The sequence below is a fragment of the Hemitrygon akajei genome, chromosome 3 (assembly GCF_048418815.1).
Source record: "Hemitrygon akajei chromosome 3, sHemAka1.3, whole genome shotgun sequence".
Taxonomy (NCBI): domain Eukaryota; kingdom Metazoa; phylum Chordata; class Chondrichthyes; order Myliobatiformes; family Dasyatidae; genus Hemitrygon; species Hemitrygon akajei.
Genome location: NC_133126.1, coordinates 141,977,095 through 141,997,857, shown reverse-complemented (window position 1 = coordinate 141,997,857; position 20,763 = coordinate 141,977,095). Strand labels below are relative to the sequence as shown.

The 20,763-nt window shown below is 40.7% G+C and overlaps 1 protein-coding gene across 2 annotated transcripts in view; it reads left to right on the top strand.

The window, feature by feature from the left end:
- fam124b (family with sequence similarity 124B) overlaps positions 1-20,763 on the top strand; it is a 59,867-nt gene that overhangs the window by 7,209 nt on the left and 31,895 nt on the right. The window contains exons 1-2 of one of the 2 annotated variants that reach the window (XM_073040966.1): positions 3,876-4,015; positions 7,445-7,473. In XM_073040966.1, the coding sequence (XP_072897067.1) occupies positions 3,936-4,015; positions 7,445-7,473 (109 nt within the window). In that variant the 5' untranslated portion in view covers positions 3,876-3,935. Of the gene's footprint in view, positions 1-3,875; positions 4,016-7,444; positions 7,474-20,763 lie in introns of those variants that run through there. The other variant, XM_073040968.1, reaches the window with a different exon arrangement.

The following is a 20,763-nucleotide window of genomic DNA, read 5'->3' as shown; positions in this document are numbered from 1 at the left end:
AACTTTGGAAAAATCAGACTGGATGATAATGCAAACGTAAAGGATATTACTTGTGTTTTTAAGCATTTAACGATAATTAATTTTATCTTTTTTTTTGTTTTGGGGTCAACAGTTTACAAATGCTTCCAGATTAATAAATACAAAATCAGTTCCTGCTGGCAAAATTCAAAGGTGCATCTTTCACAGGAGGGGCTTCTCCCTGTCCTCTTGCCTCTCCATCTTGCTGTTGGAGTTGAGAATTCTTTGGGCTAGCAAGATTAACTCTCCATTTCTGAAAAAAGGAAGTATAGAAACAGGAAAGGGGTTGGGTAGAGGACCAGGTCAACAGATCTAACTCAGTGGTTGGTTGCACTAATATTCAAAGAAGATCCAATCAATAGTATTATAGTGGTCAAACAGGCAGGCAAGAGAGGTGCTAGTGAGGTAAATCAAAGAAAATGGTAGAAGTACTCAGCAGGTCAGTTATTATCTAAGAAAAAGTCAGTTAACATTCCAAGTTGGTTTAAGATGGCACTGGTGAAACAGTGACACCTTACTGGCAGCAAAGAAATCTATTAACTACTGGATTAATCACACTTATTTTGGATGATTACTGCAATCAATAATCTGTAACTTCCCTTTTGGAGTTGAGCTTTTGAACTGCCTGTGCGACCTGGCGTTTCTGTGGCAAGTCTCAAAGGTGCAGGATGGATGCGGAGTGAAGTGTATGGGCCAAATCAGGGTGGCGAAGCTTGGGCCCGAGAGCAAGGAATGAGCCAGTGTTTGGTAATTGCTGGAGAGGACTCGGAGCCGATAAGAAATGGCAGATCTAAGGCAGAGTTGAGATGGTGTAACCCAAGACCAAGAAGAACGAATGAGCCTATATTTGACCAATTTAACCACCGGGCCAGATTGGAAAGGTCAGCTTGTTTGGGCTGGAGTGTTCAGCTCACTTCTCTGCGAGATTTACTTGTCTTTGTGCTGTACCAGTTGAGGTGATGACTGGCTTTGTGACTGTGAACTCACTTTGTTATTTGCTCACTTTTTATTTGCATGATCTGCTTTTGCACACTGGATGTTCGGTCTTTTTTAGTGTGTTGTATTGGGTTTCTATTTGGCTGCCTGTAAGGAGACAAATCTCAAGGTTGTATATAGTATACATATTTTGATAATGTATTTTGAACTTGGACTAGTGAGGGGAAAGAAGTGTGTTAACATACATGTAGGAATGGGTGCCCTGTTTTCAGATAGTAAGGGCAATATATATTTGAAAAGTAGAAGAAACTGATCTTGACTATGAATGGAAATGCATGAGCACTCGTGAAATTAAACTCGCTATTTCAAAGTCCATATTTGCTTGCCCCTGCAACCCAGCTACTAGATATTGTTAATGAACTAGAAATTGATAGCACATAAGAAAGTCATTAAGCCCATATTAGCATATTAGCCCATCATATTCCATCTTCATTATATTTATAGGCAGTGAATTTCAAATTTCAAATACCTTTGTGTGAAACTTTTTCTATTTCTCTCATCAAGGCACCTCAACTTTGTGGGGGGGGGGGGGGGGTGGAGAAAACATTAATTAAATCTCCTGTGTATCTGTTTACTTTGGGGCTGGTGTTCTCTTTGCAACAATATATTTTTGTAAATTAAAATTCCCTAACATCTTGTAAATCTTGACTGAACTTTCTCTGGGTTCTGAACACAATTTAACTAGAGTTTAACACCCTAATCTACTTGTAGCCTGAGTAGAGTTTCAGAATCAGGTGTAGTATCACTGGCATATGAAATTTGTTTTGCAGCAGCAGTATATTGCAATACAATAATAATAATAAATAAATGATAATTTATAATAAGTATTAAATGAATTGTGCAGAAAGAGGGAAAAAGTGAGGTGTTGTCATGGATTCTTAGTCCATTCAGGTTTGTGACTTCCCCTCCCGAAGTCCACAATCTGTTCCTTGGTCTTAGTGAGGTTGAGTGCGAGGTTCTAGTTGTGACACCACTCAACCACTGATCTATCTCACTCCTGTATGCATCCTCAACACCAATGAAATAGTTGTTAGCAGATTTATAGATGACATTTGAGCTGTGCCTGGCCACACAGTTGTGGGTGTAGAGTGGAGCAGAGTTAGTGCGCTAATCATGCATCCTCGATGTGCTAGTGTTGATAGCAAAGAGGAAATGTTCCCTGTAAGGAAGTCAATAGTTGGCGCGTGCCCTCGTGGGCAAGGCATCAGACTAGTAACCTGAAGGTCACTGGTTCGAGCGTCAGCTGAGGCAGCGTGTTTGTGTCCTTGAGCAAGGCACTTAACAACACATTGCTCTGCAACGTCACCGGTGCCAAGCTGCATGGGTCCTAGTGCCCTTCTCTTGGATAACATCGGTGGCGTGGAGAGGGGAAGACCTGCAGCTTGGGCAACTGCCAGTCTCCCATACAACCCTGCCCAGGCCTGCGCCCTGGAAACTCCAGGTGTAGATCCATGGTCTCTCGAGACTGACGGATGCCACCACCACATGTGTGAAGGAAGTCAACAATCCATTTGCAGAGGGAGGTGCAGATGTTCAGGATTTGAAGCTTGTTGATCATATATAAGGACATGACTGTGTTGGATTCTGAGCAGTAATCAATAACAACAGCCTGACATGGGTATTACTATTGTACAGCTGTACAATAGAGACTGTGATTGCATCTGCTGTAGACCTACTGCGGCATAAGCAAATTGCAGTGGGTTCAGGTCCTTGCTTAGGCAGTAGTTGATTCTAGCCATGACCAACCTCTCAAAGCATTTCTTCACAGAAGATATATGGGTAATGGTCTCAAGACAGCTGACTCTGCTCTTCTTGGGCACTGGTAGAATTGCTGCCTCTTTGAAGCAGGTGGGAACTTCCGACTGCAGCAGTCAGAGATTGAAGATAACCTTGAAAATTCCCGCCAGTTGATTGGCACAGCTTTTCCTAATCCTACTAAGTACACCAAGGCCTGACGCCTTGCGACAGTTCACCCTCTTGGAAAAATATTCTGATATCGGCCTTCGAGACAGATGGCGGTCACCGGGTGCTGCAGGAATTCGCGTAGATGTAGTTCTATTCTTACTTTCAAAACGCATCAAAGACGTTGAATTCATCTGGGAGTGAAGCATCAGCCATTCATAATGTTAGGTTTCGCTTTGTAGGACGTAATGGCCTGTAAACCCTCATCCGATTCCATCAAACCTCAATCGGAATTATTTTTTCCCCACTTAAAATAACCTTAGGCATGTCGTACCTGGATTTGTATAGTTAAGGCTCACCGGTCTTGAATGCTAATATGCCATGCCCTCAGTAGACTACGAAATTCCTGGTTCATCCACGGCTTTTGATTTGGGTATGTCTAGTACGTTCTCGTATGCGCGCACACATCCACACGGGTCTTGATGAAGTTGGTGACAACTGTGGCATATTCAGATTCGAAGATGAGCCCTCGAATATTGTCCTGGATACAGAACCATTCTAACTATTCCATCCTTTGCCTTGGCTAATAAAGGGCATTGTCCATTTTAAACTACCAGGTCCAACTGTCAAAATCTTGACTAAAATCCTTGTGGACAACATTAAATATTCTATTCTCAACGGCTACAAGTGACCACTGGGTCCTTTTATTATTTCAGGTTGCCCGTCATTATTTTGGAAGATTTCTTGCTTCCACACGTTTACCGTGAGCCCGACATTATTCTCGGATTCTTCCTTTCCCGTCCAGCATTACTTGAGAGTAATATAAAAGGCTTATTTTCCCTGATCCTTGATGAACAACGGCATAGCATATGTGTTTAATTAGAAGTGGGGAAGCCTGTCTGTCAGGGAAGGTGACGTCAGGGGGCGGGGGGTGTTACTATTATCAACCTGCGGGGAAACAATGAAAGCGAAGCTTGGAGTTGGTGCAGTGCAATGAATGGTGGCGGGTACAGTCGCTAATGTTGCGCAAAGGCATGATGATGAGGAGGAGAATCGGCGCTGCGGAGGATTGCGCCGATTCGGGAGCTGAGACCGGAGGGTGAGTGGGTAAAATTTTCGGCTCCTCTAGTTGGGCCCTTTATGGTTGGAAGGTAACAGGGGCAAAGAGGCGGCTTGTTGCACTGTTTCCAGGCGGGGCACGACAGAGGGGGAGGGGCGCGACAATAATAAGGTTGCTGTCAATGTGGGTATAGTATAGCTGTGGAGGTTGCTCACTGTAATAGTCTTTGAACTCGCCTGCTTAAAACGCAAATATGTAAAACGAAGATGGTAAGTTCCCTTCACAATTCATCCCGTCCCTTACACTGTCAACAAACTTTAAATTGCCTTCTGGGAGGTTGGGGCCACAGTGAAGTGAACCAGAGATTGGTAAGATTAGAAAGAACGGCCCCTTTGAAAATGCTAAGTAAATACATGGTGTGTGCGCGCACAGAGGGACCATTTTCTGGGAGAGGCTGATTTGCAGGAAGTTGCTTTCTTCAGGAAACTTCGCACAATGAGCTGCACACAATGACAATGTTTTGTAAGACGATTGACTTACAGAATTATAATTTTCCACAAAATATGTAACAGAGAAATCTTGGAGCTTTTGTCTCTGACGTAATTTCGCCCCCCGGCAAAGGATAAAGCATTTCGGTATACGCTGGATACCGCAGTTTGACTTCACTCATTGTTCCCAACATGAGATGCCACAGTCGGAGCCAAATTGCAACTTGCATGGCGCGTCTCTCCCGAGGAGTATTACAAGAGATCAAATTTCAAACTTAACAGCATTATCAACAAGAAGTCTTACATAATCGAGGAATATACACTAGTGGTTTTATTTGCTGAGCGGTTATGGGGAAAAAAACTGCTTTGGCATTGTACGCAGAGATGTTGGAAAGTTGCGGTCAGATGCGGTGAAAGCAGAACACGCACGCTGTTTGGAAATAATACTTTATCACGCGGTGTAAATAAAATTCTAAATCAAAATTCAGAACACAAAGTTAACAGTAGTTGTCCTGGTAACTCCTGAGAATTTGCATCGCTTTTCCCCTGCGGAGCTGGCCTTTTGGTTATTTATGCATGTTATCTCTACACTAGGAAAACAGAATGTTCAAATTAAACATCAAATAAAGACATTCTTTAGCGAATGAAATGAGTTGCATGTTACCCCTTTTTTTGGAGTCCGATATGCATAAATTATTGAATTTAACCAGACACAAAGACGTACATTTTTAATCTCCGATGAAACTTTTAACGTTTTTCTGCCATAGGAAGTTGAATATTTAAATTTGCTCTTAACGTAGATGATTACTTGAAAAACATTACGAGAAAGTAATTTCATATTTACTAATCAGAATTTTAATTAAATTGAAGGCTTTTTACTATATTCAAGGTGCAAACTTAATTGATTCACAACGGGGAAGAAGTAAAATATTTCAACTCTGACCTTGATGGAGACGCTTGAATGTTCTTGCTTGGTGCACCATTTTCACATGTTTGTCTCTTTCCTCAGTTCATTTTGCTGAAAGGGCAGCAGTTTTTTTTTATTAGAATCTAAACTTTAAGTTGATTTTTTTTATATAAACAAGAGAAAATCTGCAGATGCTGGAAATCACACGCAAAATAATGGAGGAACTCAGCTGGCCAGAGTACAGCTATGGAAAACAAAACTACAGTGGATGTTTCAGGCAGAGACCCTTTGGCAGGTGCTTTTTTCCCATTCATGCTGCCTGGCCTGAGTTCCTCCAGCATTTTGCGTGTGTTACTTTATTTTTAATCATTTTTTTCTTGCTGCAGGTTTTCAGTGAAAACAAACTTTTAAAAGATAGACATGGTGATTCACCACAGAAACTGGCTCTTTGGCCCACGGAATTCTGACTAGTCATCAAACAACCATCCATATTAATGCAATTCTGTACTCCATCCACCAGATTCTACCACATGAGTGTCAGTTTGGTGGCCAATAAGATTAGTAAAATGATGCCTTTCAGATATGAAAGTACACAGAGGAGAACCATGTGGTTTTAAATGGTGTGCAGGCTCCACATGGACAGCTAGAATTAAAACTAGATCAATGCAGTCAGCATCTTTAATCATGGTGCCATATTAGTTTATAAGTATGAACTTTGGAATCCTTATTTTAAGAGTGAAGAATTCACACATAGATTACTCAGCAAAGGAAAAGCAAATTAGTCACCCATTGGAAATGCCAGAAATCTATCAAGTTATCTGTCTACTTCTGAGAAATAAAGAGTTGTAAACTAACTAACTTATTTACCTCACCAACCACACAAAATCAAAACTGGATTGTAATCAAGCTCAAAGTGTAGAAAAGGAGCCACTAATCCATTTATTGGTTTCTCTATTAGTTGGTAAAGTCTATTATTTGTGCCAAAAACTGAAGGTATTATTAGAAGATAATTTTCTCTCAATGGCAAAGTAAATAAAGGTGTTGTTGAATAAAACGGATACATAGGTTGAGCAATCTTTATGATGAGGATTTCTGATTTTTTTGTGTAGTGGTTGCTACTGTTGAGTTTTGGTTTCAGAGGAACCCTGCCATGTCATTAAGCTGGCTGAGCAGTTCTCACAAAGCATAACTTTAATTAACTTTTTTATAGATCAGGTAGTGTGGTTTTTTTAAAAAAAATCATATAAACATATTAATATTGAAGCTGAAAGGCAAAAGAAAGCTACCCTTACATTTGAAATATTAGTTTATTATTCAGATTAGTATGGGTGTGGTTGACTAGATGTAGTTTTCTAAGTAGGACTAATGGCTTCATTTAAACTTTAGCACGTACAAATTGCAGCATAGAGATTCACTGAATAGTGATAACAAATACTGATAATCAGCATGGTAATTGCAAACTTTGAGGGAAAGTGCTTTTAAAATTGTTACTTAATTGTAATCTGGTATATAAATCCATTACATGCTTGATTTAATAGTGAAATTTTAGTTTGCTAATTCTCTGGCCACTCTTTCAGAAAATGAAGAATGTTGGTAAAGACAGTCAGCGGTCTAGATTAGCAATACAAGTTCCTTTGATGCAGGAAAGTATCCAGCTCTGGCATTTTCCTTCTATGTCAACCATTTTAATTTTATCTCTTCTTTTGATAGTGGTCATTGCTAATTAGGATTTTAAACTAAAGCATGGTTACTGATTACTATTGAAACATGCAGATCACTGCCCAAAAAAAAGTGTAATTTTCATGTTATTTGTAAATGAAGTTTATTTTGAAAACTTGTTGCAATTGGTTAAGAGATTGACAGAATTATGGCAAATAAAGCCTTGTGCTATGTATCTGAAATGTTTCTAAAATCACTAAATAAACAGAGTTGATCCCTTTAGATGTGCCAAGATGTTTGAAACATTCATACTGAATTTGTTTACGTTTCCTTCTTATTGGTGTATATTTTGTTGTTTTTTTGTATTGTGCATTATGTTGTTCTTAACTTTGCATTCATATCATTTCTTTGCAGATCTGATTCCAGCAGAATGTCTTCAAGTAGTAAGTACTAATTACATTAGTGACCATGTAGATCCTTGGGAAATGTTTAAAAGACAAAGCTGTTGTTGATCAAAGAAAGGGAAGGAAGTGCTTTGTATTGTAAGATGTAAACCTATATGGATGCACTAAGGCATGTGGATTCGGGTGGGGGTGATGGTGGTGAGATGCATTTACAGTGACCTCAATCTTCATAGTAACTTTCTTCTACCTATGTTGTATTATCAATGATGCCATTTCTAAATTGAAGATAGATGCCTTGATAGTTGTTCTAGTTGTAGAAAGAAGATTTTATTTAATTACATGCTATTTTAGTGCAGCAATTTTCTATTGCTTGGAATATTGAACTTATCTCCTTAAAATCATCGTGCTTAAATAGCCTGACAGAAGAAACAGCATTCTCATCTGTGGATGTTGCTATTCACTTCCATCAGCAATACACAATCATCAGTTAAGTCAATAGCTGCTGCCTTTGGTAATGGAATCTTGCTTATCATTTTTAATCACCCCATAATTTGGCTGATCAGTGAGAGATGTGGTGAGATCATGTAATATGTACAACAATATTATTGATGAATTCAATTAATTAAATACCAGCATCAGGATTATCCATTATGTTCTACTCCAATGTTCAAGCAAGGAGAGTGTTTTTTATGTTTTAAAGTCAGGTTGCTTTCAGTAATATAGCAGATACACTTAGCAAGCCTGGTGGTGTAAAGCATTTTCATGAACGATATCCAACAATTTTTGTCTGTAATTCCAAATACACCATTCTCTTGCAGATGCTGAACATATAGTAGAAACTCTCAATCAGATTTATACTCTTCTAGGTTTAGATTGAGTTTCAGCATAAAGCCAAAAAACATTTGGAGTGTCTTTTGTGTCTGGCTTTTCCTCCCGCACTTTACTATTTCTACTCTATTGAGTTTTAGGCTGTTTACTTCAGCTGCCCAAATAAGCACCAGGGTCCCATTCTAATTTTGGTTGCAAGATCAATCAGAATTCTCTTAATCTTATTCCAAATCTCCTGGAGACCACTGTAACAAGCACAACTTCAGTATGAAATATAGCGGAATGGTTGAATTTTTTTCCCTCACTGGAATTAGTGAATCCTGAGGTATTTTCACGAAACATTATAGAATCATGGTAGAGGCTTTATTCTTCATATATCTGAGATATATTAAGTGTTTTACAAAGTCAAAAGTGAAATGACAATAGAATGCACATAGGCAAGGACTTCAACTATGGCATATGTGAGAAAACTGAAGACTTTAAAAGTGCTTTTTAAACACCATTACAGTGGGGAAACTAAGGTTCACAAGAAAGTTCTGTGCAGATTAATTTATGTAGTATTGAGTAGTCATTGAGAATGTACTGGATTCCAGGTATGAGTATCTATCAGCTTTAAAGTATAATTATTAGACTATTGTACTGGTTGTTATTTTACTAATTCTTAACTAACATAATTATTTTTAAAGTAAGCAAAGTATTTCATATATGCATATGGAACAGTGAATAAAACCACATTAGATTTAATTCTCACATCAATGGCATGAGAGTCCCAACATCTATTTAGCTTGTCAAAGAAAATAGGCAATATACATCAGAAGCTGCTGTATTACTTATAATATATTGAAGGTAGTGCATCATGCCCCTCTAGCTAATTTTCAGTTTACTGAGAGCTAAAAGGATCACTGGGAGAGAAGATGAAATATATGCAAGAATCATTCAGATAAATACTTGATATCTCTTGGAAAGATGTAACAAAAGGTGAAAGTGGTTCAGTATTTGGACTTGGAGCATTTGCAAGGAAATTAAGAGAAATAACACATGATATTAACAATAAACTAAGTTTATACTGCACTGGGGTTTCCTTGGGCTAAATGTCATTGAACCTTGCCCACTTGCAGATAAAGTTCATTCTTTTCTTCCAGTGCTTTAAGATTTTCTGGCACTTAAAATACTCTGGAAACTACATATTTCTTATAACACATGGGTGTGCTCTTAAGCTGAAATATTTAATGGATACTCACCTTTCCATAGGCAAAATAGCTATTTCCAGCTTGAAAATATTCAACTACATTTTGCATGCTTTTCTGTCTTAGAAAATGCTGAGTTGTTTGAACCTTAGACTTGGAGAAATTCTTAATGCTATGATGTCTGTGAGTCATTTCATTTGTCAAAGCTGCCTTTAGCTCCCATCCTCCTCCAGTGTAAACTAAACCACTAAAACTATTTCGGAAAATTAAATAACCACATTAGTCTGTGGCTTTCAGCCTGGAACGATAACTTGGAATGATAATGGAATCAGTTAGGTTTTTACCATCATGAAGGAGAGTTGGAAATTTCTTAGAGAGTGCTCACTGATTAAAAGTAAAATAGTGATAATAGTAGTTGCATTAGGCATTTAATAAATAGAGACTGGCAGAAATTCCAGTAATGAAAATTCATTGTGAACTGATGTAGAATTTATGCTGATACACTGCCCTTCACAGACCATGGGGGTATAAACACTTTCCAGTCTTTCTTGCAGTCCTGCCCACACTGACACTGCAAATAGGAAGATAGTTAATCTGAACAGTGCTGTGATTAAAGGGAAAAAACTGCAACCTTAAAAGGTACAATTGAAGTGAAATCTATATATTTTCTTGCAAATGTGCACAGCATGATTTTCCCCTTTAGTGCTGAAAACCCAGCCTTTTGCATTATAACCACAAAATTGTTTTCCCAGTTAATAGGCAAAAGTTATAAATTGCTGCTGCCCTTAAGTGGAAATGTCAGCTTTGTAAAGGTTCAGTATTCATGCACCGATACCTGCTTTTTGCCAAAGGTGCTCTATGACAGTAGTTATATAACATAACATTGCTTTTGGAAATGCAAGTTGAATTTTGCATATAATGGTATCCTGGTGTAAACTCCAAACCCTCCGAGAAAGATTTTTTTTGCAAAGAGTAGTCTGTAGATAATTTAAAGTCAACTCTTGCAGCATTTATGGGGGGAGGAAACAGACCTGTCTGTACATTAAGTCACCTACCCCACATGAGATTTAAAGATGAAAATTGTTGTGCAATTAGACTTGATCTTTGAATCCAATATAATCACAAGGGTAATGCCAGAGCACTGGAGAAAATGTAGATAGCTATATTCAAAAGGATAAACTCACCAAATGGAGGTTAATCAGTCTCGACTCCCTGGTAGGGAAACCTATAGAATTGATCATCAGGGACAAAATTGGCATCAAATGTGTTGCTTCCTGTCCGTCTTTTGCATACTATCATGCCCAGAAATTTATTCCAGTTCAGTCAGGTGTATTGGAAACCATTGTAGGAGTAATACCGGGGATATCTGCATAGAAGATGCCAAACTGGTGAAGCAGGATGACATCTGGCTAAACACCAAATCAAAAATTTCCTGTCACACCTCATCTAGTCATATACGGCAAACATATAAAAGTGAAGATACTAGAATCAAAAACAAAAATGTTGTAAGTACTCAGCCAATTAAACAGCATCTCTGGAAACCTCCTTCAACTCTCAGCTTCTCGAAGTATTCCTTTCCCCCACTGTCCCCCTCTCACTTAGATTCACCCAGCAATTCCAGCTCCTTCCCACCCTTTTATACTGACTCCTGCCTGCTTTCTTCCCAGTCTTGATGTAGGGTCTCAGTCTGAAATGTCAGCTGTTTTATTTCCCTCCATAGATGCTGCCTGACCTGCTGAGTTCCTCCAGCATTTTATATGTGTATCACTATATCTCATTACTAATGATGAGTTTTTGACCTGAGATGTTATCTGATTTCCCCTTCCACAGATGTTGCTTGATGAATAGTGCTAGACAGTTAGTGATTCAAGAAGGTGCCCACTTTTGATATTCTCATGTGGGATTTCAGATGGGCATTTGAAGGTTCATTCCTGACACAAAGGAAAATAGTGCTGGTTGTCAGAGGACAGTCATCTCACGCCAAAACATTACTCACCCTTAGCTGCTTCATCAAAGACCTTTCCCTTTTAAGGTCAGAGTAGGGTGTTTGCTGACAATAGCATGATGTTTAATTCCTTTCAAGTATATAAAGATGAGAATCATAGAATTTTGGGCACATACAGCACAGGAACAGGCTCCTGAGTCGGTAATGATTGAGCATGTATTGCACTAATCCCATTTCATTCTTCCTGTGCTCCTTTAAATTTCCCCAGATTGTACTGCTCGCTACGCACTGCCACTTGAGTTAGTCAGTTAATCTCCCAATCCATTCATCTTTTGGATGTGGGAGGAAATTAGCGCACCACATAGTCTCAAAATTACAATGCAGACTCCACACTGAAAGCACTGTAGTTGAAGAATGAAACTGGGTAACCGGATCTTGTGAAGGTGCAGTGTCACTGACTCAACTGCAATTGAGGTGAAATTTGATTGGACAGATAAGTAAGCTCGAGTTGGAGGATTAGAGAGGCTTCATCTACCATTTGCAATGTTTTGTTTTTTGGCTGCCTCTATGACTCAGACTACATAATAAAAGGTTCAAAGGTCCAATTTAATGTCAGAGAAATGTATACAATACACATCCTGAAATGCTTTTTCTTCACAAACATCCACAAAAACAGAGAAGTGCCCCAAAGAATGAACGACAGTTAAACATGAGAACGCCAAAGTCCCTCCCCAGTTCCCTCTTCCCGTGCGTAAGTGGCAGCAAGCAACAACCCCCCTCCCCCCACCAGCAAAAAAATAGTACCGTCATGAGCCCAAGCATGTGCTAAGTGATAGCAAAGACACAGACCACAGTTACTCCAAAGGCTTCGCATTTCATCCAACATTCAACAAACCACAGGTTCTCTTTCTCCCTACTAAAGGAGAGGGAGGTGTCCCCCATTTTCACAGTGAGCAGGAGACATAACAACCACCCGCTGGTTTACGATGTTAAAAGTCCGTTTCGTTGCTCTTTTCGAGCTCTGTGTCCGAAGATCGCAAAGGCCTCGAGTCTTCGGGCCCACAGCGTAAGATTTTCCAGCCGCTGCAACGACAGACGAATCTCCTGCTATGACACCAACCCTCGATCCGCCCATCTCCAGAGCCCCAAGAACTTAGACTTACAAACACGAGCGAGACTCTCAAGCAAAACCCTTGGCATGTCGAATAACAGCCAATCGTGGAACCCCGAGAATGGGTCCCATTCCCGGAAAGAACCGAAGCCTGCGTTTAACTCCACATCAGGGTCTTCAAAAGAACCCTGAAAGGGAAAAATAAAGATATTAAAGGTGGAAATGGAGCTGTTTCTGAAGATGCAAGAAAAGGAGTTGCTGTTAGGCGCCATTAACACTCCAAGCTCTGCCTTCTCCGTCCTTTTTATGGAAGCAGCACCTTTTTTCATACCTTGCTCTAAAAGCAAACCCCTTGTTCCCACTGCAGGTATGAAGGATTTTGTAGTTCTATGGTATAGAAACAGGCCCTTCAGCTCGACTAGTCCATGCCAAACAAGATGCCCAAGCAAGCTTGTCCCATTTGCCAGTATTTGGCCCATAACTTCTAAACATTTCCTGTCCATAAAATGGGTCCAGAGGAAGTGGTTGAGAAAAAGTACATTTTTAAAAGACAATGTGGCAGGTATTTTTTCGTACCTGCCTCAACCACATCGGCTGGGAGTTCATTCCGTATACATATGTAATTACCCATGTTGCCCCTCAGTACCTATTAATTTTTTTCCCTCCTCCCCATATATCTACGTGCTCTGGTTCTAGATTCCCCAACCCTGGGAAAAAAGACCAAGTGCATTCCTGCTATCTATGCCCCCAGTGGTTTTATACATTTCCATCAGGTCACCTCTGTCTCCAATGTTGCAAGAAATAAATATATAGCCTGTCCAACTCTCCTTATAACTTAGTCCCTCAAATTCTGCCAAAGTCCGTGTAATTTTTTTGCATTCTTTACAGTTAAATAACATCATTGCTGAGGCAGGATAACCAAATCGGAACACATTTCTCCAAGTGTGGTCTCACCACTGTCCTGTGCAAGTGCACCATGACCTTCCAACTTTTACACTCAGTGTCCTGACTTTGGAAGGCTAATCACCCTGTTTGCTTGCCCATACCTTCACATTCAGGGAATGTATTCACATGTATTCAAAGCCCCTTCTGTTCTGCACCACTCCCCAGGGCTCTGTCATTCACTGTGAAAGTCTTATTCACCTCTGATTATATTTTTCTTTCGCACTGCCTTGTTTTGTGCAGTTGTGTTTTACTATCTTATATAATTTATATCCTGTGTTCTGAGCCAATGCCTGTTATTCTCCCCCACCCCCACCTCTCAGTTGATTACTTGGTGCCAGGACTAGTCTGATGCAGTGTGTGAATTTGTCACAGTAAGATTGGTGCAAAGCCAGAGTCATTATAATGAGTTGCACGCAAACTGTACCTTTACATTCCTAGAAAAGCTGGTTTGCAATGTAATGGATATACTTTGTGTCTGTTGACTTGAGGTGGCCTGTAATTATGAGCAGAACCGGACTACTTAACCAAGCCTGACAGACCCGACCATATGTGTTAAGTTTGGATGGGGTACCAGGGAAAAATTAAAGAGCTTACGTTGGGGTGTCAGATTGGATAAGGTTTACATTTTATACTTACTTCCAGAACCTTTACTGAGTTTTTTTTTTAAGAGTCCTCTCATTCTTTTGAGTCAAGCACCTAATGTTATTTGTTATCAACTTTTCAAGGTTAGTCATATTTAGAATATCATTTGACTAAGTAGACGGAATATCTGAAAATTGACTATAGTTATATTTAAAGGAGAAACTCAATTAAAGGGGAGAAAAAGGAGTTTGACTTAATTATTCAAAGGAAATAGTTGATCAAACAGTACATACAAAATGCTAGAGCAACTCAACAGGTTAAGCAGCATCAGTGGAGAGGAGTAAACAGCGGACATTTCAAGCCGAGACCTATCATCAAGGCTGGAAAGGAAGGGGGAAGACACCAAGATAAATTGGGGGGGGGGGGGGTACCATCTAGGTGATAGATGAAACCATGTTGGGGTGGGTGGGGGAGGAGGGATGAAGCTGGTAGGTGTTTTATAGACATGGTAAAGGGCTGAAGAAGTAATCTGATAGGAGGGGACAGTGGACCTTGGAAGAAAGGGAGGGAGGTGATGGACAGGTGAGGAGAAAAGTGGCAAAGGGAGAGCCAGAGAAGGGAATGGAAACATAGGGGGGATAGGAAGAAATTGCGGAAGTTAGAGAAATTAATGTTCATGCTATCAAGACGGAGATGTAATATGCAGTTGATCAATCATTTGAAGGTGAATTCTAAGAAGAAAGTTGGATTGACCTTATAAAGGGGGTATTTTGTTGTGGCAACTTCCAAACATTTGCAATGGGTTGTTTTCCTTCTCCCTTTAAAATAAGGTTTAAATTTGAATTATTTTGGAAATTTACTTTGAGCTAGCAATCAGTCAGGATTTCTTGATTGCTACTGCTGTAATGTAGTAAGTATTTTCAAAGACCTTATCAGGCAGCAGCAGAGAAGGCATTACCCCAGCTTCATACTCGGTTACATATCAAAGGCTTGCAGTGCAAAAACTTTGTGAAAGTATTTGTTTCTTCAGGAAACATGCTATCTAAAAATGTTCAAGATCAATCATTGTTTTCACTGAGGCAGTGAGATGGAAGTAATTTTACACGTGACCATTTTTTATTAAAAGGATTTCACTGATGGAACAAAACATTTGTTTTTTAAGCCTCCAGTGCTCGTTTGAAATATAGGTTCCATTAACAGTGCTTAAAATTGAGGTAAGAAGAGTTTTTTTTAAACTGCCATAAAACAAATGTCTCAATTAGAAAGCTTTATAGCTCAAAATTAGATATGGCAGATAACTAACTAATTCTGATTACTAATTACAATTGCATATTTTCCAATTATAAAGAGAAGCTATAGTTTTGTGCTGATTTGAGAGCAAACATTTTAGGCATTCCTACACCGTCAAGAGTTAAAATTTATATTTGATGATGGTACTATATTAGACACACGTACTATCTACCCTACAAGATAAATAATAAATCATGGACTAACTTACAATAAAAGCAACCCATTTAGAGCTCTAACTATTGTTATCTTATAAGCTACATAATTTAACATATTCTTAATGAAGTTGAGTCATTACAATAATGCTGGAAAAGGTTCAATTCTCTGCCACCTTCCTCCAGGCCATGTGTGATTATAGTTTTGTACAAACATTTTGTTCTGGGCCTGACTTAATTAAGATAGATTTTGATTGTTTAGTTGTTCATTTGTCTTATGCCCTGATAAAGTCAATCTTCTGGAATCTGTTGTGTGTAGTATAATGCTATGGCCAGAAGATTTACTCAACTATTTAATTACTTTTAGCAGACTAAATTAAAGCTGGCTGTCTCCATTAGCAAATTTAAACTTTTACTTATGAGGTGTAATTGGCTCCAGATTAACCCTGAACTGAATAATTTCCTTGGTTACCTATTCATAAGGCAGGAATGTTAAAAGGGGAAATGTATTACTGGGCACAGTCAAATAATAGTCTCATGCTGAAAGTCAATAAAGTCTAATAACCCTGTTTCTTCTTTCCTTTAAGTTTATTTTCAAAATGTTCATTGAAGAGATTTTAATGAAAAAAGTTGCATGACAAAAGTGAATGTGTAGCCCTGAGCATTACTGGGAAAATAATGGGTCAAAAAATCAAGGATTGATTTTTTTTTCAGAATTCTCTGTAAACCATTTTGGACATAGAACTTAGAACAATACAGCACAGTACAGGCCCTTCAGCCCACAGTGTTGTGCTCACCCTTAAACCTTGCCTCTCATATAATCCCCCACCTTAGATTCCTCCATATACCTGTCTAGTAGTCTCTTAAATTTCACTAGTGTATCTGCCTCCACCACTGACTCAGGCAGTTCATTCCACCCACCAACCACTCTCTGAGTAAAAAAAAAACCTTCCTCTAATATCCCCCTTGAACTTCCCACCCCTTACTTTAAAGCCATGTCCTCCTGTGTTGAGCAGTGGTGCCCTGGGGAAGAGGCGCTGGCTGTCCACTCTATCTATTCCTCTTAATATCTTGTATACCTCTATCATGTCTCCTCACCAAAGAGTAAAGCCCTAGCTCCCTTAATCTCTGATCATAATGCATACTCTCTAAAACAGGCAGGATCCTGGTAAAACTCCTCTGTACTCTTTCCAATGCTTCCACATCCTTCCTATAGTGAGGCAACCAGAACTGGACACAGTACTCCAAGTGTGGCCTAACCAGAGTTTTATAGAGCTGCATCATTACCCCGCGACTCTTAAACTCTATCCCTCGACTTATGAAAGCTAACATTCCATAAGCTTTCTTAACTACCCTAACTACCTGTGAGGCAACTTTCAGAGATCTGTGGACATGTACCCCCAGATCCCTCTGTTCCTCCACACCACCAAGTATCCTGCCATTTACTTTGTATTCTGCCTTGGAGTTTGTCCTTCCAAAGTGTACCACCTCACACTTCTCTGGATTGAACTCCATCTGCCACTTCTCAGCCCACTTCTGCATCTTATCAATATCTCTCTGCAATCTTCGACAATCCTCAACACTATCCACAACACCACCAACCTTTGTGTCGTCTGCAAACTTGCTAACCCACCCTTCTACCCCCACATCCAGGTCGTTAATAAAAATCACGAGAAGGAGAGGTCCCGAACCGATCTTTGTGGAACACCACTAGTCACAACCCTGCAATCCGAATGTACTCAAGGGGACAACATTCGGTACCATTCCTGTGGACAACGAGGACATCAAAGATCCTAGCTAGAGGCTCAGCAGTCTCTTCCCTTGCCTCGTGGAGCAGCCTGGGGAATATTCTGTCAGGCCCTGGGGACTTATCCGTCCTAATGTATTTTAACAACTCCAACACCTCTTCTCCCTTAATATCAACATGCTCCAGAACATCAACCTCACTCATATTGTCCTTACTGTCATCAAGTTCCCTCTCATTGATGAATACTGAAGAGAAGTATTCATTGAGGACCTTGCTCACTTCCACAGTCTCCAGGCACATCTTCCCACTTTTATCTCTAATCGGTCCTACCTTCACTCCTGTCAACCTTTCGTTCTTCACATAATTGAAGAATGCCTTGGGGTTTTCCTTTACCCTACTTGTCAGGGCCCTCTCATGCCCCCTTCTTGCTCTTCTCAGCCCTTCTTAAGCTCCTTTCTTGCTACCCTATATTCCTGAATAGACCCATCTGATCCTTGCTTCCTAAACCTCATGTATGCTGCCTTCTTCCATCTGACTAGATTCCCCACCTCACTTGTCACCCATGGTTCCTTCACTCTACCATTCTTCATCTTCCTCACTGGGACAAATTTATCCCTAACATCCTGCAAGGGATCCCTAAACATCGATCACATGTTCATAGTACATTTCCCTGCAAAAACATCATCCCAATTCACACCCGCAAGTTCTAGCCTTATAGCCTCATAATTTGCCCTTCTCCAATTAAAAATTTTCCTGCCCTCTCTGATTCTGTCCTTTTCCATGATAATGTTAAAGGCCAAGGAGCAGTGGTCACTGTCCCCCAGATGCTCACCCACTGAGAGATCTGTGACCTGACCCGGTTCGTTACCTAATACTAGATCTAGTATGGCATTCCCCCTAGTCAGCCTGTCAAGATATTGTGACAGGAATTCATCCTGGACACACTGAACAGACTCTGCCCTGTCTAAACCATTGAAACTAATCAGGTCCCAATCAATATTAATATATAAAGTCACCCATGATAACAACCCTGTTATTTTTGCACCTTTCCAAAATCTGCCTCCCAGTCTGCTCCTCAGTACCTCTGCTGCTACCAGGGGGCCTATAGAATACTCCCAGTAGAGTAACTGCTCCCTTCCTGTTCCTGACTTCTACCCATACTGACTCAAAAGAGGATCCTGCTATATTACCCACCCTTTATGTAGCTGTAATAGTATCCCTGACCAGTAATGCCACCCCTTCTCCCTTTTTCCCCCTCTCTATTCCTTTTAAAGCACTGAGATCCAGGAAATTTGAGAATCCATTCCTGCCCTGGTGCCAGCCAAGTCTCTGTAATGGCCACTACATCATAATTCCATGTATGTATCCAAACTCTCAGTTCATCACCTTTGTTCCTGATGCTTCTTGCATTGAAGTACACGCACTTTAGCCCTTCTACCTTACTACTTTTACACCCTTCTGTTTCTCTTTCCTCAAAGTCTCTTTATACATTAGATCTGGCTTTACTCCATGTACTATACTTGCAGCTTTCGCATGACCTTTATCCTCCTCCATCTCACTATCTGCTCTAACACTCTGGTTCCCCTCCCCCTGCAAATCTAGTCTAAACCCCCGGAGCAGCACTAGCAAACCATCCCACAAGGATGTTAGTCCACCTCCAGTTCAGGTGCAACCCGTCCCATCGGAACAGGTCCCACCTTCCCTGGAACAAGGCCCAACTGTCCAGAAACATGAAGCCCTCCCTCCTACACCAACTCCTTAGCCACGCATTTAGCTACATTATCTTCCTATTTCTAGCCTCACCAGCACGTGGCATGGGTAGCAATCCTGAGATTGCAACCCTGGAGGTCCTGTCCTTCAACTTTGCACCTAACTCCCTAAATTCTCTTTGCAGGACCTCCTCCTCCTTCCTATCCACGTCATTGGTCCCTACATGGACCATGACATCTGGCTGCTCACCCTCTGTAACCAGAGAGCCTTTGAGACCCAAAGAATCTTTCTCATTTCCATCACAACACCCTCCCTCTTGAGAATACTGAGAACTCGATCAGAGGTATCGCAAACCCTGGCACCAGGGAGGCAACAGACCATCCATGATTCTTGATCTCTTCCGTAGAACCTCTTATCTGTCTGCCTAACTGTTAAATCCCTTATCACTACTGCTCTCCTCTTTTCCCTCCTTCCCTTCTGAGCTGAGAGTCCAGTCTCGGTGCCAGAGATGCGGCTACTGCAACTTGTCCCTGGTAGGTCGTCCCCACCAACAGTATCCAAAATGGTATACTTATTATTGATGAGAATGACCACAGGGGTGCTCTGCTCTTCCTGTCTATTCCCCTTCCCTCTCCTGACAGTCACCCAGCTACCTGCCTCCTGACTTTTTGGGATGATTATCTCCCTGTAACTCCTGTTTATTTCTGCCTCTGCTTCCCGAATGATCTGAAGTTCATCCAGCTCCAGCTAGAGTTCCCTAACTCGGTTTGTCAGGAGCTGCAGCTGGATGCACCTTTTACAGGTGTAGTCAGCAGGGACAATTGTGCTCGCCCTGACTTCCCACATACTATAAACCAGGGGTGTCAACCTCATTTTAGGTCACGGGCCGGATTGAGCAAAATGCAGCTTCATGCGGGCCGGATCAGTCGGACGCGTGCGAACGCAGCTTTCATTGCCTCCGTTTTTTCAGCCTGCTCTCATGTGTCTCAGTCTCTGCTATAACTACAAAGTGTTTCACTTTACAAATTCCGTTTCTTATGAAGAAGACTGCCGAATAAACACTAAAAACCCTGAAAACCTGGTACCTGAATAAACTCAGCATTAGCCATATCATACGCCATAGGCGCTTCAATTACTGGGGCCAGCTTTAATAGTAATTAGATATTATCTCGCGGGCCAAAGATAATTCCACCGTGGGTCGGATTTGGCCCGCGGGCCTTGAGTTTGACATATATGCTATAAACGGAGCACTCGACTGCCCTAACTGCTGCCTCCATTACCTACTCCTCAGCTAATTAAAGTTATTAAAGGAACTTACCTGGCCTTACCTCACTGGGAGCAAGCTCATCCTCAGCCTCTGTTCGCTGAAGCCTCTTGAGCCAAAGCCTTCCTACTTTGTCTCCCACTACTACGTTGCCCGCTCTGTTAATCTCCTTGCTTTTTAAACTCTCCCGCTGTCTCACGGGCCGACTTTCACGCACTTGCGCAGTCGTGCTCCATTCAAACTGCCGAAGAAATGACTGCCCCTTCTCAATCTGCTCGCTTTTTAAACTCTCCCGCTGTCTCACGGGCCAACTTTCACACACTTGCACAGTCGTGCCAAAGAAATGTACATGTGTACAAAGAAACTGAAGTGTTGTAGAGTTGTTGAAAGAGTGAAATTGATATAAAAAATTAAAGCTGGGGCTAATTTGTTAGAAGTGTCTTCACTGTGAAAGTCATGCAAAGTATCAAATTATTGTGTTGTTTACTACATCTTAACATGATTCTAAAGAGTAACATTTATTTACGCACACGCACACATATGCACGCTTGCTTTCACTCATGGGTCC